Source organism: Lissotriton helveticus, chromosome 7, assembly GCF_964261635.1.
Source record: "Lissotriton helveticus chromosome 7, aLisHel1.1, whole genome shotgun sequence".
In the NCBI taxonomy this organism is placed as follows: Eukaryota; Metazoa; Chordata; class Amphibia; order Caudata; family Salamandridae; genus Lissotriton; species Lissotriton helveticus.
This window is the reverse complement of record NC_136068.1, coordinates 1734198997-1734214806: the sequence shown is the minus strand read 5'-3', so window position 1 is coordinate 1734214806 and position 15810 is coordinate 1734198997. Positions and strand designations below refer to the sequence as shown.

Below are 15810 nucleotides of genomic sequence, written 5' to 3'. Positions count from 1 at the left end.
TACGAGCGGCAAGGGCAACTCAGAACCTCTCGCACGATGGAGTGACATTCTCTATTTATCCGGACTTTACCCCAGTGGTACAAGAACAAAGGCGTAAATTCCTTGCTGTTAAGAAGAAACTTAGAGACCTACGCATTGATTATTGCCTTTTGTACCCAGCCAAATTGCGAGTGACTCATCAGGGTACACAACATTTTTTTGTCAACCCGCAACAAGTCGAGGATTACATTAAAACATTGCCTAGACAAGGAAGACGGGCTGCAGATGCCGAGGGCCGGAAGGACTCGAGTTCTGATTTGGAGAACAACTGACCCGTGTTGCTGGGGTTAGACACGCTGTTGGGACATAGTACTTGTCTCACTACATGGACCGGTGTTGCTACTAAGTATGGAGACTACGACAGATTTGAAAGGTACCACTGACGGGTATCGGACTGCAGGCGGTAACGTATGCCAGGCACCCATCCCCCTCTCCCTTTCCCCTCCGGATAGAGACATAAGGGACGAGCTTGCACGGAGCGGGAGGAATGGGGGTGGACAGACGTGCACCTCGGAAGACCCCTAACGGGTATACACCAAGGAACTTGATTCCATTTCTGTTGATGTTCAGATGTTTTGGTCAACTTTTGGGTGGGGGGAGGGCTTGGGATGCTGGCACGTTGGGGATGCTTCAGTGGGTGGGGGGAGGCGGGAGAGTCGTTTTGAATGGGAGGAGTGGAGACGGCAAGGCATGGGTATTTCTGGAAGACCTGCGTAGATCTCAAGGGAGAGGATGGGAGGTGATTATTGCTGTTACTTTTGCGCAGACCATGTGCTTGCGGGGGTTCTTGGGGATAAGCGGGATGGGCACACAGTTGGGGGGACCGTTTGGTTTATGTTCATTGCATGTGCAACAGGTATCGAAGTGCTGCTTCTATATTTAGGTTTGGGAGTTTTTGTCTACGTCAAAGATATGGTGCGGTATGTGCACTCTGCATTGCAGCGAAGTAATGCTGGGGGCGGGGACACTGCCCGTCTGATGGGTCTTCTGCTCTCCCTAGGGAATGCTGGGCACGCACGTCGCGGACAGGGCCTGCTACTTGCTGGTGGTAGGTATGCCATGCAATATGCCTCGCCATCTGGCTTATATATCCACTTGCACGCATGGGGGGACACAAATTTGAACATACTTACATGGAACGTGAGAGGGCTTGGCGATCCTAGAAAGAGGAGGCAGATACTGGGCTATCTTGATCGACATAACATTCATATTGCCTTACTCCAGGAAACACATTTCAAGCCACATGGGATACACTCGTTTGGGAAGAGGTGGGCCTCTTATACAGTATTCTCCTCATACTCATCATATGCACGGGGTACGGCTATTTTGATAAAAAAAAACACAGCATTCCATTTAGCAGGCTCTAAGACTGACCCACAGGGGAGATTTTGCTTGATGTGGGGCAGATTGGGTCGTATGGCTGTGACACTGGCCTGCTGCTACGGGCCTAATGTGGATGATCCACAATACTTTACTGACTTGTGGGCGGCAATTGTGGGAACTGGGCCACAGCACCTTATCTGGGGGGGTGACTTCAACACAACCCTGAATCCTGCCTTGGACAGGTCACATCCCGCGCCCCATCACTATACTAATGGGAGGGAGATTCTCTGTGCAACGATTGCAGATAATAATCTATTAGACGCATGGAGATCTATGCATGGGACGAAGGGAGAAGGTACCCACTTCACTGCTCAGGCGAGGTCATGGGCCAGACTGGATTATATACTTTTAACGCCGCAGCTTTACACATCACTGGTTTACTCAGCACATCTCCCCAGAACATATTCAGATCACTCACCTGTACTCATCACGTTGAAGGGAACTGAATTAGGCCCCCCTGTCACAGCGTGGCGTATGCAACCCACGATGCTGCTGGACACCGAGTTCCAAGAAGAGCTTCGAGTGGAATGTCTTGATTTTTTTCAACGTAATAAAGATTCAGTGAAGGATGTCGAAACTATATGGGATGCTTTTAAGGTCACGCTCAGAGGGCTTTGCATTTAGAAAGGCTCGGGGGTACTCAAGAGTATATTGAATAGGTTGAGGACTTTAGAATCAGAACTTAGAGACGCGGAGGATGCACTTCGAGTTAGCCCTGGGAGTGATACGCTAGCTGTCATACGAGATAAGCTGTAGGAATATACCGATGAAGCTGCGCGGGAGGTGAAGTTCAGGAACAAACACTGGGTGGCCAGAAGGTATGGGGAAGGCGAGAGACCTGGGAAAGCCTTAGCTGCAACGATTAAACTTATGCGTTCGCCTACTGTCATACTCGAATTGGAGACTAAAGAAGGGATACTACTCAGGGACACCACGCACATACTTAATGAATTTGTAGGACACTATAGTACATTATATTCCTCCACTAGAACAGGGGAACTACTGCTGGATGACTACCTGGCAGATGTGTCATTGGGATGGCTAAGCGATTCACAGAGAGCCTTTTTAAGTGCCCCGTTCGAATTAGATGAGGTGAGAGATGCTATCATGCACATGAGTTCTGGTAAGGCCACTGGATTGGACGGCATTCCTATTGAATTTTACAAGACATTTATAGAGTTCATGGCACCGGTATTGCGCGAAGTGTATGAAGATGCTCTAGAAGTCGGCCACCTGCCGGCCTCCATGCGATCTGCTCTCATCACGTCCCTTCTCAAGCCGGGGAAGCCTGCTAATCAATGCGATTCGTATAGGCCCCTGTCACTGTTGAATTGCGACGTGAAGATTCTCGCCAAGTTAATAGCTACGCGCATTAGCCTTCTATTGCCTGACTTAATACTCCCGGATCAGGCTGGATTTGTGCCAGGCAGGGCAACGTCGCATAACCTCCGCACCTTTTTTTCAATCTATAACTCAGTTCATGAAAACTTGCCAATGGCGGCCATTTTTTTTAGATGCCACCAAGGCGTTTGATTCATTGGAGTGGGATTATGTCTTCCGGGTGCTCGAACGTATGGGCTTTCCACTTATTTTCATATCCTGGATCAGATTATTATATACGAGCCCGGTGGCCAAGGTCCTCATCAACGGCAAATTGTCCTCGGAGTTCCCGGTTTCCAGAGGGACTAGGCAAGGTTGCCCCCTCTCCCCACTCCTGTTTGCCATAGCCACAGAGCCGCTTGCGGCTAAGCTGCGTCAACATCATCGAGATAGTGTGTTGCGTTGTTTTCAAAGGCAGATACTGATCTCAATGTATGCCGACGATATTACGCTCTATGTCCGTAACCCTTGTGAGAACCTAAATCCCGTCCTTAGGGAATTCATACGATTTGGGGTCCTCTCTGGTGTCCAGATAAACTGGAAAAAGTAGTGTATACTTCCACTTACTGCCTCGACGCATAAGTTCACATTGGATCACCCCCGTGCCTGGTGTGAGGGTGATTTTAAATACCTGGGTATACACATAGAAAAAGACAGGGAGGCGTTGATTCGGGCTAATTACGGCACTGTAATGGATAGAATCAGTGATAATGTCTCCAGATGGATAACCCTTCCCTTGTCAATGGCGGGAAGAGCTTCCCTAATTAAGATGGTGATACTCCCGCAACTGCTGTATCTCTTTCTGAACATACCATTCCACCCCGGGGGGGGGGGGGGGGGTTTCGGCTGCTACGTACGGAATTACTTAAACTAGTATGGGGCGGGAAATCACCGAGACTCAAGTGGGAGGTCCTTATTAGACCATACTCGCAGGGCGGCTTTGGAATTCCGGATTTTGAACTTTACTACCGCGCGGCCCAGGCCCACTTTGCTTATTTCTGGATACGACAACCTAAATATATGCCCCAATTGGCGGCTGAACACTGGCTGGCACACCCAACTCCGATTGAAGGTGCATTATACTCTCCGGTAGAGGGAAGAGATAAAACCCCTAACACAGTGTTAAGTACCGTAACTGCTTGGCGGCACATAGGCTCGCATCTCAAAATGGAAATGCTATACGCTCCACTGTTGCCTTTGGTTTATCGCCCGCAACTGCCGCTTTTACAATGAGCAGGGTTTCAGAAGCTATTGAAGAAGATACATGTTGTGACGTGGGGGGATCTATACCATAATGGCACCTTTCGTTCCAGAGAGCAGCTCTACGAAGGGATACAGCCGACACCACTAGATGTGTTTTACTATGTCAGGCTCCGGCACGGACTGCAGGCGGTTACACCTGACTTTCCACGCGAGCCTCCTGCACTTGCCCCATTACAAAACATTCTTTTGCATGATAACCCCAGCAAACTGGTATCCACGCTGTACAAATCGATCCGTGCAAATATGGAATATAAAGGTTTACCTGCCAGGGAGAAGTGGGATCAGGAGTTGGCCACGACACTCACAGATAGACATTGGGATTTCTGTTTGCAGCAGACGGAACGCATATCATCCAGTAGTAGGTATAGGATTATACACTACAAATTTATACACAGATTAAATCACACACCTGCCCGTATGCACAGATTCCAGTTGAGAGCCACTGACAATTGTGACAGATGTGGGATTCCGGGGGCGGATTTCTTACACCTTGCATGGGGATGTGATCAAGTACATCGCTACTGGTGTCAAGCTTTTACGGCAATATCCAAAATGATACACACGTTGGTGGAACCATCCCCGATTTTGGCACTACTAGGTTATGTAGAACCGCTTCAGGCAGCCCACCGCAAATATGTAGCACTGGCTATGTTATTGGCTAAACGAAGAGTGGCATGCAGATGGGGAAGGGGTAGAGCCCCCAAATTCAAGGATTGGATGAAAGATATGGTGTATTGTCAGGAACAATTGCATACCTACTCTGAGCTGTTGCCAGTCGCCTCCAGACCTACTGACATATGAACTCCACTACAATGTTATTTGCTAGATGTGTCTGTGGAGGAGGCTTGAGATTGATAGTTTGGACATTGCATTGGTGGTATGCTCTTGAGAACTCTTATGGGCACTGGAAAAGTGGGGAGCGTGGTATACGGATATGCTCTCAGTTACTGTTGTTAATGTTCCCCTTTCATATCATACTGTGGATTGTTCGTGCCACCAATGTGGTGCGTTGAATTTCGAATGGCATTGTATGGTTGACTGTCATATACTATATTTTACGGTGGACCAAGATATTACCTTTGCGGGAAGCGATGGCACGTTCAAGCTCTGCTATGCATTTTTGAGATGTACTATGTGTAGTGTGCCGTAGCCTGATGTAGGCTCACTGCTATACTGGTGAACGACAACATCCCACATACAGATAAGATACCGCACGTGTTTAAGTTTAACAAAAAATGTGAAAAGTGAGACACGCTGATTTGTTCATATTGAATGTGCCTACTGTCATTATGTTTAGATAATCAATACGAGATTGTATATGTAAAATTTCTTCTTATGCACCGTAACTTCCTGATAATTTGCACAGATAGCGGCCGGCCTCAGGGTTGTAGGCGTGACGCTGTGTACACTTGACAGTACCTAATAAACGTCTTGCACCAAAAAAAAAAAAGAATTGGTTTGTCAGTAGGGCAGCGAGGAATCCTGCTCAGGGAGCTGGCCCTTCAATCTCTATGTTATCCTCAGGAAACGTTCAGGCACAAAAACAACTTTCTCCTCGAACTAGACCCAGTTACCAAAGTCAAGCGAAAGGGGTGCTAAGCTTGTTAAAAGCACGGTCCCTTCAGGGGCCACACTTTATCTGGCGCCAAAAACTCAGCAGTACTGTTGGTTGTGAATCACTCCGTGTGGATTATCCCCCATGTAGACATGAAGAGCCCAGTGCCTGGAGCACATCTCTGCTTATTTATACAGTGATAATGAAGCTGAGTTCAGTCTCCAAACCTGGGCATGAGTTAGTGGACCAAGTCCAAGTCTAAAGCAGTGACATCTGAGTGGGATTTCCATTCTGATTAGATCTGTCAAGCCAGACGCCCCACAGCTGAGCCTTTTTGGTTATGATGTACAGTACTGGCCTTACATGACTTCCAGACAAAAAAGGTACAAACGCCTGCCTCTACCACTCTGCTTGATTGTAACCTCCAAGTAAATGTAAATGTAGCCGTACTTGTAAAGCGCACTGATACTCCTGAGTGTCCTGGCGCTGTACTCATACCGCTAGGGAACCCTTCCTGGTTTTTCCCCGTGATATGTCCACTCCTGGGCATCCCCAGGGTGCAACCAGGCATCCCTAGCGCTGTAGGGGCCGTTGTGGAGACTAAGCAAGCTATTGCCCAGAATTGCAGCGTGGGACCCATGCTTAGAGTAGGCACTGAGGCAAGAAATCAGGTCCGAGGAATTATGAGCCCAAGATCCGCCAAGAACAGCCGAGGCAGGAATTGAACCCTGGTCCCGGGCCAGACCTCTGCATCAGGGTCTGCTGTTCTAACCATTGAGCCACACTTCTCCACAAGTGCAGACAAATCCACCTCTCTGAAACCATAAAGATCTACCTGTACCATTGTGAACTCTCACAAGGAGTAGTTACATTCCCAGGCGCAGGCTACAATGTAACATTACAGCAATGCAGAAAGAAAGGGAAAATGGTTTGCTAAATTTACACTATTACTAAACACTAATGACTTGGAGAAATGCAATTCAAAAACACTAGGCTAGTTTCCACTGCTCAAAGAAGTTGCAAAGGTTGTGTTGCTCATGTGTTTAACATCAGGTCAAGGTATACATTGCTTTGGCTGCCTCTAGTCATTCAACTTCACTTGTTTTCTTACCATGATATTGTTTGGCTTCAAATCCTGATGGACAACATTTCTGAAATGAAGGTACCTCAGGCCGTCGCACATTCCAAAGATGATGTAGTCTTTCTCCGCAGTTGACAGCTTTGGAAAGAATTAAACAAAGTTAGATTCCAAACCAGTAAAGCAGTCCTAGAGATGGGTGACAACCTTCCTAAGGAATGTCTGAACATCCACAAGGACAAGTTGAAGATGCTCCTGGGGTAGGTTCTATGAGCAGAGGTTAGAGGTTTGTGAGAGCTCTCAATCATCAAGACTGGTTGGTAGGTGGGGGCAAGATTTGTGGCGCTTCCTATTCATGAGATCCTCTCTAAAGTTGAGGCTACAGTAGAGCAAAAGCAAGCACGAGTGTGCCACGTCATTCCACACTGTACCCTGGATGCTTCATGCAAGGAGTTTTCATCTATACTGGGATATAGTTCCACAATTCTACCCAGTTGTATCTGCACATGAAACCCCTGAGTCTCTGGGGCAGGGTGGCTGAGATGGCAAGGACAATGCGTGTGAGGAGTATGGTGGGAACGATGGCCTCCTGACGAGTGATCAGTCACTGCACAACTGACTGCTACTATGCAAATTGTGGATGATGGTAGATATTATGTACTTATTGCATATTATGTCTCTTGAATAACTACTGTACAGTTAGTATGTGCCTTGTTTTGAATGAATAGAGAAGTGCTTGTCTTGTTGATTTTGGTGGTTCCCATGGTGATGTATGTGGGGCGGAACGTAGAAAGGTCGACTTGTGGGGGAATATTAGTGGCATTCCGTGGTTGACTAAGAATCTGCTGGTAAGTGGGTACTCAGACTCCAGTGAACCTGTTAGTATATCACAGCCTTACTATAAGAACCAACACAGATACTGCGCACGAACAATACAGAAGGGGCCAATCTCTACCTACAGACTAATGTGATACCACATTACGTGCCACACAGGTTGAGAGCGGGTTCAATGTTACTGCACTATTATGATTATTATTTATTTACTGAGCACACATACATAGAGGCAACATGGCGCTAGACGAAAATAGCCGGGACACAATGTGCGTCACAACCCACCTCGAGGGACGACACCAAAGGATTGCAGCACGCCCAATGACATACCATGGCATAAACGTGTAACGCCATGTACAAAAAAAGTTGCCTGTATCACTACTATGTGCTATTGTATTATTCAGCTCACACTCGCCCCCCTTCCTTAACAGGATTGCAGCAACACCCCAATTAAGCTGCAGGGGGACTTTACGTATGCTGGGTAACTAAAATGGCCGGACAGCAATTAACAAGCATTGAAAACAACACATTAATTGGCGGTTTTGCTCACACTGTCTATTAAGGCTGAATGTCTGTGTAGCTGCCACTTTACTATAATGCCTGCTCACTCTCGCCTAGTAAAATATTAATGTGTTGCCACAAATGTCACCAGAAATTACAATGCGTTAACACATGGTGACACAATCTCAAAAGAAAGCATTTTTCTACGCAGTAACTTTACAAGAGACCGCCTCACTTTCAACGAGGAGAAATCAGAAATTGATTTTATTTTCATTGTTTTGCCAAAAAGACTTTGGCTAATCAAATATTCAGGCATTTCTGGCTCCTAAACCTCACACCTTTTGACTGCAGTTCCTCATTAATGCTTGTATTATGCATCACCTTCCCTGCAGGAAATATCAGCTCTTCCAGAATGCACCCATCAATGAATTCCAGTGGAATCGTCCATCCGTCCAAGCCTCGCTCTGGAGGGCCCAGTAGCTTCACCACGTTTTTGTGATTTAAGGTTCTGAAAAAACAGAGAGGTGCAAGGGAATTTATGATTCAGGTCATTCAGGGCTTTTCAAGTACTCAGGAGAACGAGCTCCCTCGCACAAATAAAGCATGTTCTGCATCAAGATAACCAGTATAGAAATCACAGATATCATGGTATGTCCCAGCCTCACTAGCTCATCAAACACAATGACCTCTGGGGACACTTTCCAATTCTTAGGCGGGTTTACAATCAGGGTCCAGAATATTTTGGAGCAGTATCGAGTTGTCACAATATCATGACCAGAATACTGAAGACCGAAATATCAACAGGAAAGTATGTATACATTTTCTGTGCCTACATCTACCTACCTTGAGATATATACTATATATATATGTACCTGAGGCATCTGAAGAGGCAAATCGCTGAAACGCGTCATGCCATACTGAATAAATGCTGTTCACAAGCCCGCTGTGTTCCCTCATCTCTTTTACGGAAGCAGATCATTTTGAATATATATATATATATATATATATATATATATATATATATATATATATATATATATATATATATATGTATATATATATATATATCCATCCAAACAGGCACCCAAGTTGAAGGAAACCACACGAGGATAACTTGAAAGCTCACTTTAATGGTAGGTAACCTGCCAGCAGGAACCATCCTGGAAGCAATGTTCAAATAAAATCGCCAGACGCGTTTCGAGGTTGACCCTCTCTTCAGTGGCGTTGTTGCATACTAACGGTGAAGGCGCAGTTTGTAATTGCATCACCTGCTACGATGGGCGTGGCCTCACACCGAGGCTTTCTGGGTGATGTAGTGTTTTTTTCAATCCCCAGTGGGCGCGCCTCCAGAGTTTCTCACTCGCAACCATCTCTTGTGCTAAAGTCCAGAGCGGGACCTGCCCCGCTTTGTGGTTGCATACCGGAGCTTGAACTGGCTCCCCCCCTGTGTAAGGTCACCAATTCTCCTCGTCCAAATGGAACAGCACTCCGTGGCACTGTCGAAGACCCGCAGCAGCGGTGGGCTTGCCTTCGCGACCGAGCAGGCCGCTGTAAATCCATCCAAACAGGCACCCAAGTTGAAGGAAACCACACGAGGATAACTTGAAAGCTCACTTTAATGGTAGGTAACCTGCCAGCAGGAACCATCCTGGAAGCAATGTTCAAATAAAATCGCCAGACGCGTTTCGAGGTTGACCCTCTCTTCAGTGGCGTTGTTGCATACTAACGGTGAAGGCGCAGTTTGTAATTGCATCACCTGCTACGATGGGCGTGGCCTCACACCGAGGCTTTCTGGGTGATGTAGTGTTTTTTTCAATCCCCAGTGGGCGCGCCTCCAGAGTTTCTCACTCGCAACCATCTCTTGTGCTAAAGTCCAGAGCGGGACCTGCCCCGCTTTGTGGTTGCATACCGGAGCTTGAACTGGCTCCCCCCCTGTGTAAGGTCACCAATTCTCCTCGTCCAAATGGAACAGCACTCCGTGGCACTGTCGAAGACCCGCAGCAGCGGTGGGCTTGCCTTCGCGACCGAGCAGGCCGCTGTAAATCCATCCAAACAGGCACCCAAGTTGAAGGAAACCACACGAGGATAACTTGAAAGCTCACTTTAATGGTAGGTAACCTGCCAGCAGGAACCATCCTGGAAGCAATGTTCAAATAAAATCGCCAGACGCGTTTCGAGGTTGACCCTCTCTTCAGTGGCGTTGTTGCATACTAACGGTGAAGGCGCAGTTTGTAATTGCATCACCTGCTACGATGGGCGTGGCCTCACACCGAGGCTTTCTGGGTGATGTAGTGTTTTTTTCAATCCCCAGTGGGCGCGCCTCCAGAGTTTCTCACTCGCAACCATCTCTTGTGCTAAAGTCCAGAGCGGGACCTGCCCCGCTTTGTGGTTGCATACCGGAGCTTGAACTGGCTCCCCCCCTGTGTAAGGTCACCAATTCTCCTCGTCCAAATGGAACAGCACTCCGTGGCACTGTCGAAGACCCGCAGCAGCGGTGGGCTTGCCTTCGCGACCGAGCAGGCCGCTGTAAATCCATCCAAACAGGCACCCAAGTTGAAGGAAACCACACGAGGATAACTTGAAAGCTCACTTTAATGGTAGGTAACCTGCCAGCAGGAACCATCCTGGAAGCAATGTTCAAATAAAATCGCCAGACGCGTTTCGAGGTTGACCCTCTCTTCAGTGGCGTTGTTGCATACTAACGGTGAAGGCGCAGTTTGTAATTGCATCACCTGCTACGATGGGCGTGGCCTCACACCGAGGCTTTCTGGGTGATGTAGTGATGTCATCAGTGATGTCATTTGAGATGTCATCAGTGATGTCATCAGTGATGTCACTGACCATGTCATGAATGATGTAATATGTGACATCATCAGCAGTGGATTGCGGGTGCGCGATATATAGTTAGTGCAACTAACTATATATGGAATTTCATTGGTTTTATGTCAATAAAATGTCCAGCTAACTATATATGGTCTCTAACCTATGGTTTTTTCAGTGAATTTTCAAGGTTTTGTAAATGCAAATTCCTAACTATATATGGTCTATAACCTATGGTTTTTTCAGTGAATTTCATTGGTTTTTTAAAAGCTAATATCTATAGCTGTAAAATATATTCTTTATTACGTGACGTATCACGTAGCCACGTGAGACGCCTCATGACGCGTCGCATAACCGTGACGTATCGGCTCTGCAGCGCAAACAAAACCTGTAACGTAAGCGTGCCGGAGCACGCTTACAGATATATATATTTTTTTTAACCTTAATTAGACAAAATCCACACGTGCACATATCTTGAGGCCTTGCGAAGGCACATCAAACAAACAGTCCCTACAATTCTGCCACGTTTGCTGGAAATCTATTCCCTTCATTTTTTTTTTACTGTTTCTCTTGGTTTTCCCCTTGTTACGCTTACCGGGACGCTACCCGGTACGCGAACCGGACGAACCAAAAACACAAGATGGCGGACTCCCGTTACGCTGCCGGTTAGCTGCCCGGTTCGCGTACCGGGAAGCGCCTCTACCGCGAAAAATCGCGGGGGACTTTAATATCCCCCTCATCAATCCTAGGGGGTCAGGAGGGGTTTACCTTGCCCCCTTTCCTTCATTTCCCCCTTCTTTTTTCACCACATCTTGTCTCTCGAACCTACCGAGACAAGATGGCGGCCACTCCGGACTGTTTACAATGTTGACAACTACGCTGCCGGTTAGCTGCCCGGTTAGCTGCCCGTTGAGCTGCCCGGTTCGCGTACCGGGACGCGCCTCTACGGCGTAAAATCGCAAAAAAAAAAATTTTTTTATTTTTTGCCCCGCGGGGCACTTTAATAGGAGGGGTCTACCTTGCCCCCTTTCCTTCATTTCCCCCTTAGTTTTTCACCACATCTTGTCTCTCGATCCTACCGAGAGACAAGATGGCGGCCGCTCCGGACTGTTTAGAATGTTGACAGACACCGGAGAGCCAATCAGCTTCGCTTCGCGAAGTTCCGTTACGCGTCAGGTACGCGAACCGGGGCGCTAACCGGAGCGCTGTCACAGATATATATATTTTTTTAAACGTTAATTTCTCAAAATCCACTGGAGCACATATATTGAGACATAGCAAAGGCACGTCGGGCAAACCATATCTACAATTTTGCCAAGTTTCATGTAAATCTATTCAGCCGTTCGAGCTAAAAGTGAGTCCAACCGCCCTACGGAAAAATGAATGTGAAAAACGCGTTTTGGGACCGCCCCCTTTTTTCTCGGCCCCCCCTTGACGAAACCCCCCCAAATTTTCAGGGGCTGCTCGGAAACAAAATGTGCCATTTTCCTGAAAATTTCAGCCAATTCCGTCCACAAACACCAAAGTTATTAGACATAGAATTTTCAGAAATCCCATAGAGAAAAAATCCTAACTATATATACCCACTGGCTATCGCCAGTAGGTAATATACATATATAAACATATATAATCTGCATATCTATATAAATATAAATGCATGCATACATATACATATATGCATACATATGCATGTTATTTACATGAAAGTTTTCAAAACACTAATAAAAGCAAAGCTAAAAAGCCACCTCATTACAAACAGAATGGCTTTAACAAACGAGGGCGAGATCTATTGCATTTTCAAAGCTTGTTTACTTTGGTTCTATCAAGAAGGCATTCAGATGTGTCACACATTTGCCATAAATTCTGAATGTTAGCACTCTAGTTGCTCATTAGATCACTTTAGTAAAGCTAGTGCTCACCAGGGAAGTCTGCTGCTAATCATGGTTTGCAGCCATTTTCCCGCATTTTTTATCCCGCAGACTTTCAGTCCGCATACCATTAACCCGCAAGGTCATTGACCTCGCATACCATTATCCCGCATTTTTTCAAAACGCATGTGCATTTATCGCGCATGCCTTTACAAAGAATTACGTTTTAAAGGCATGTATGGTAAATGCATTTGCGTTGTGAAAACCACGATGACGAGAGAGGTAAGTGGGTTTGTGTTAATTTTTTCGTGGGTTAGTGATTGTGTAGTGTAGTGTTGTGTAGTGTAGTGTTGTGTTAGTGTAGTGTAGAGTTGTGGTGGTTGTTTAGTGTAGGGTCATGCTGGGGGTAGTGTTTTAGGGTTTAGGGTTGTGTTGTAGTGTTTGCGTAGTGTAGGGTCATGCTGGGGCTAGTGTTTTAGGGTTTAGGGTAGTGTTGTAGTGTTTGCGTAGTGTAGGGTCATGCTGGGGGTAGTGTTTTAGGGTGTAGGGTAGTGTTGTAGTGTTTGCGTAGTGTAGGGTCATGCTGGGGGTAGTGTTTTAGGGTTTTGGGTAGTGTTGTAGTGTTTGCGTAGTGTAGGGTCATGCTGGGGGTAGTGTTTTAGGGTTTAGGGTAGTGTTGTAGTGTTTGCGTAGTGTAGGGTCATGCTGGGGGTAGTGTTTTAGGGTTTAGGGTAGTGTTGTAGTGTTTGCGTAGTGTAGGGTCATGCTGGGTGTAGTGTTTTAGGGTTTAGGGTAGTGTTGTAGTGTTTGCGTAGTGTAGGGTCATGCTGGGGGTAGTGTTTTAGGGTTTAGGGTAGTGTTGTAGTGTTTGCGTAGTGTAGGGTCATGCTGGGGTGTAGTGTTTTAGGGTTTAGGGTAGTGTTGTAGTGTTTGCGTAGTGTAGGGTCATGCTGGGGGTAGTGTTTTAGGGTTTAGGGTAGTGTTGTAGTGTTTGCGTAGTGTAGGGTCATGCTGGGGGTAGTGTTTTAGGGTTTAGGGTAGTGTTGTAGTGTTTGCGTAGTGTAGGGTCATGCTGGGGGTTGTGTTTTAGGGTTTAGGGTAGTGTTGTAGTGTTTGCGTAGTGTAGGGTCATGCTCGGGGTAGTGTTTTAGGGTTTAGGGTAGTGTTGTAGTGTTTGCGTAGTGTAGGGTCATGCTGGGGTGTAGTAGTTTAGGGTTTTGGGTAGTGTTGTAGTGTTTGCGTAGTGTAGTGTCATGCTGGGGGTAGTGTTTTAGGGTTTAGGGTAGTGTTGTAGTGTTTGCGTAGTGTAGGGTCATGCTGGGGGTAGTGTTTTAGGGTTTAGGGTTGTGTTGTAGTGTTTGCGTAGTGTAGGGTCATGCTGGGGCTAGTGTTTTAGGGTTTAGGGTAGTGTTGTAGTGTTTGCGTAGTGTAGGGTCATGCTGGGGGTAGTGTTTTAGGGTGTAGGGTAGTGTTGTAGTGTTTGCGTAGTGTAGGGTCATGCTGGGGGTAGTGTTTTAGGGTTTTGGGTAGTGTTGTAGTGTTTGCGTAGTGTAGGGTCATGCTGGGGGTAGTGTTTTAGGGTTTAGGGTAGTGTTGTAGTGTTTGCGTAGTGTAGGGTCATGCTGGGGGGTAGTGTTTTAGGGTTTAGGGTAGTGTTGTAGTGTTTGCGTAGTGTAGGGTCATGCTGGGTGTAGTGTTTTAGGGTTTAGGGTAGTGTTGTAGTGTTTGCGTAGTGTAGGGTCATGCTGGGGGTAGTGTTTTAGGGTTTAGGGTAGTGTTGTAGTGTTTGCGTAGTGTAGGGTCATGCTGGGGTGTAGTGTTTTAGGGTTTAGGGTAGTGTTGTAGTGTTTGCGTAGTGTAGGGTCATGCTGGGGGTAGTGTTTTAGGGTTTAGGGTAGTGTTGTAGTGTTTGCGTAGTGTAGGGTCATGCTGGGGTGTAGTGTTTTAGGGTTTAGGGTTGTGTTGTAGTGTTTGTGTAGTGTAGGGTCATGCTTGGGGTAGTGTTTTAGGGTTTAGGGTAGTGTTGTAGTGTTTGTGTAGTGTAGGGTCATGCTGGGGGTAGTGTTTTAGGGTTTAGGGTTGTGTTGTAGTGTTTGTGTAGTGTAGGGTCATGCTGGGGGTAGTGTTTTAGGGTTTAGGGTAGTGTTGTAGTGTTTGCGTAGTGTAGGGTCATGCTGGGGTGTAGTGTTTTAGGGTTTTGGGTAGTGTTGTAGTGTTTGCGTAGTGTAGGGTCATGCTGGGGGTAGTGTTTTAGGGTTTAAGGGTAGTGTTGTAGTGTTTGTGTAGTGTAGGGTCATGCTGGGGGTAGTGTTTTAGGGTTTAGGGTAGTGTTGTACTGTTTGTGTAGTGTAGGGTCATGCTGGGGGTAGTGTTTTAGGGTTTAGGGTAGTTTAGTTGTTTAGTGTATGCTAAAGGCATATTCGTTCTAAAAGTTTTCGTTATTTTAATTTGCTGCCTAATAGTACATGCAGGATTTTTTTTTGCGGACTGATGGTATGCGGGATTTCGTCATATATTCGCTAATCATACTTTCTATGGCAAAATGAACCCCCTCATTTTGTTCCTTTTTAAATTAAATGTTTTAAGAGTTACCACTTTATTCCAATCAAGATGGCTTCAGGTGTGCCATACCTTTGTAATAAGTAGGACTGTTAGCACTCTAGTTGTTCTTTAGAACACTCTGGGACATTCTGTCATTGGGCTATAGTTGGGCTACACCTGGCTGATATTTGGGCTACATTTGTTTTTTTTGTCTCTGGTGGCCATCTTTGGGCTACATTGGGCTTCATTGGGCTACATTGGGCTACATTTGGGCTCCAACATATATATAGCCCAATGTAGCCCAATATATATTTTTCAAAGTTAATTTTCGTAAAAACCACTGGAGCCTATATCTTGAGACATAGCAAAGGCACATCGGGCTACCAGTCCCTACAATTTTGCCAAGTTTGGTGTAAATCCATTCAGCCGTTCGGGCTAAAAGTGAGGCCAACCGCCCTATGGAAAATTGCATGGGAAAAACACGTTTTGGGACCCCCCTTTTTTCTCGGCCCCCCCTTGACGAAACCCCCCCAAATTTTCAGGGGCTGCTC

The 15810-nt window shown here is 46.5% G+C and overlaps 1 protein-coding gene across 1 annotated transcript in view; it reads right to left on the bottom strand.

Annotated features, from left to right (window-relative positions):
* The window catches only part of LOC144770712 (serine/threonine-protein kinase pkn2-like), a 240752-nt gene that overhangs the window by 63206 nt on the left and 161736 nt on the right, over nt 1-15810 (bottom strand). Inside the window, exons 3-4 of the mRNA XM_078655443.1 lie at nt 8412-8538; nt 6732-6839 (exon numbers count right to left, since the gene is read on the bottom strand). Of these exons, the coding sequence (XP_078511569.1) occupies nt 6732-6839; nt 8412-8538 (235 nt within the window). The remainder of the gene's footprint in view (nt 1-6731; nt 6840-8411; nt 8539-15810) is intronic.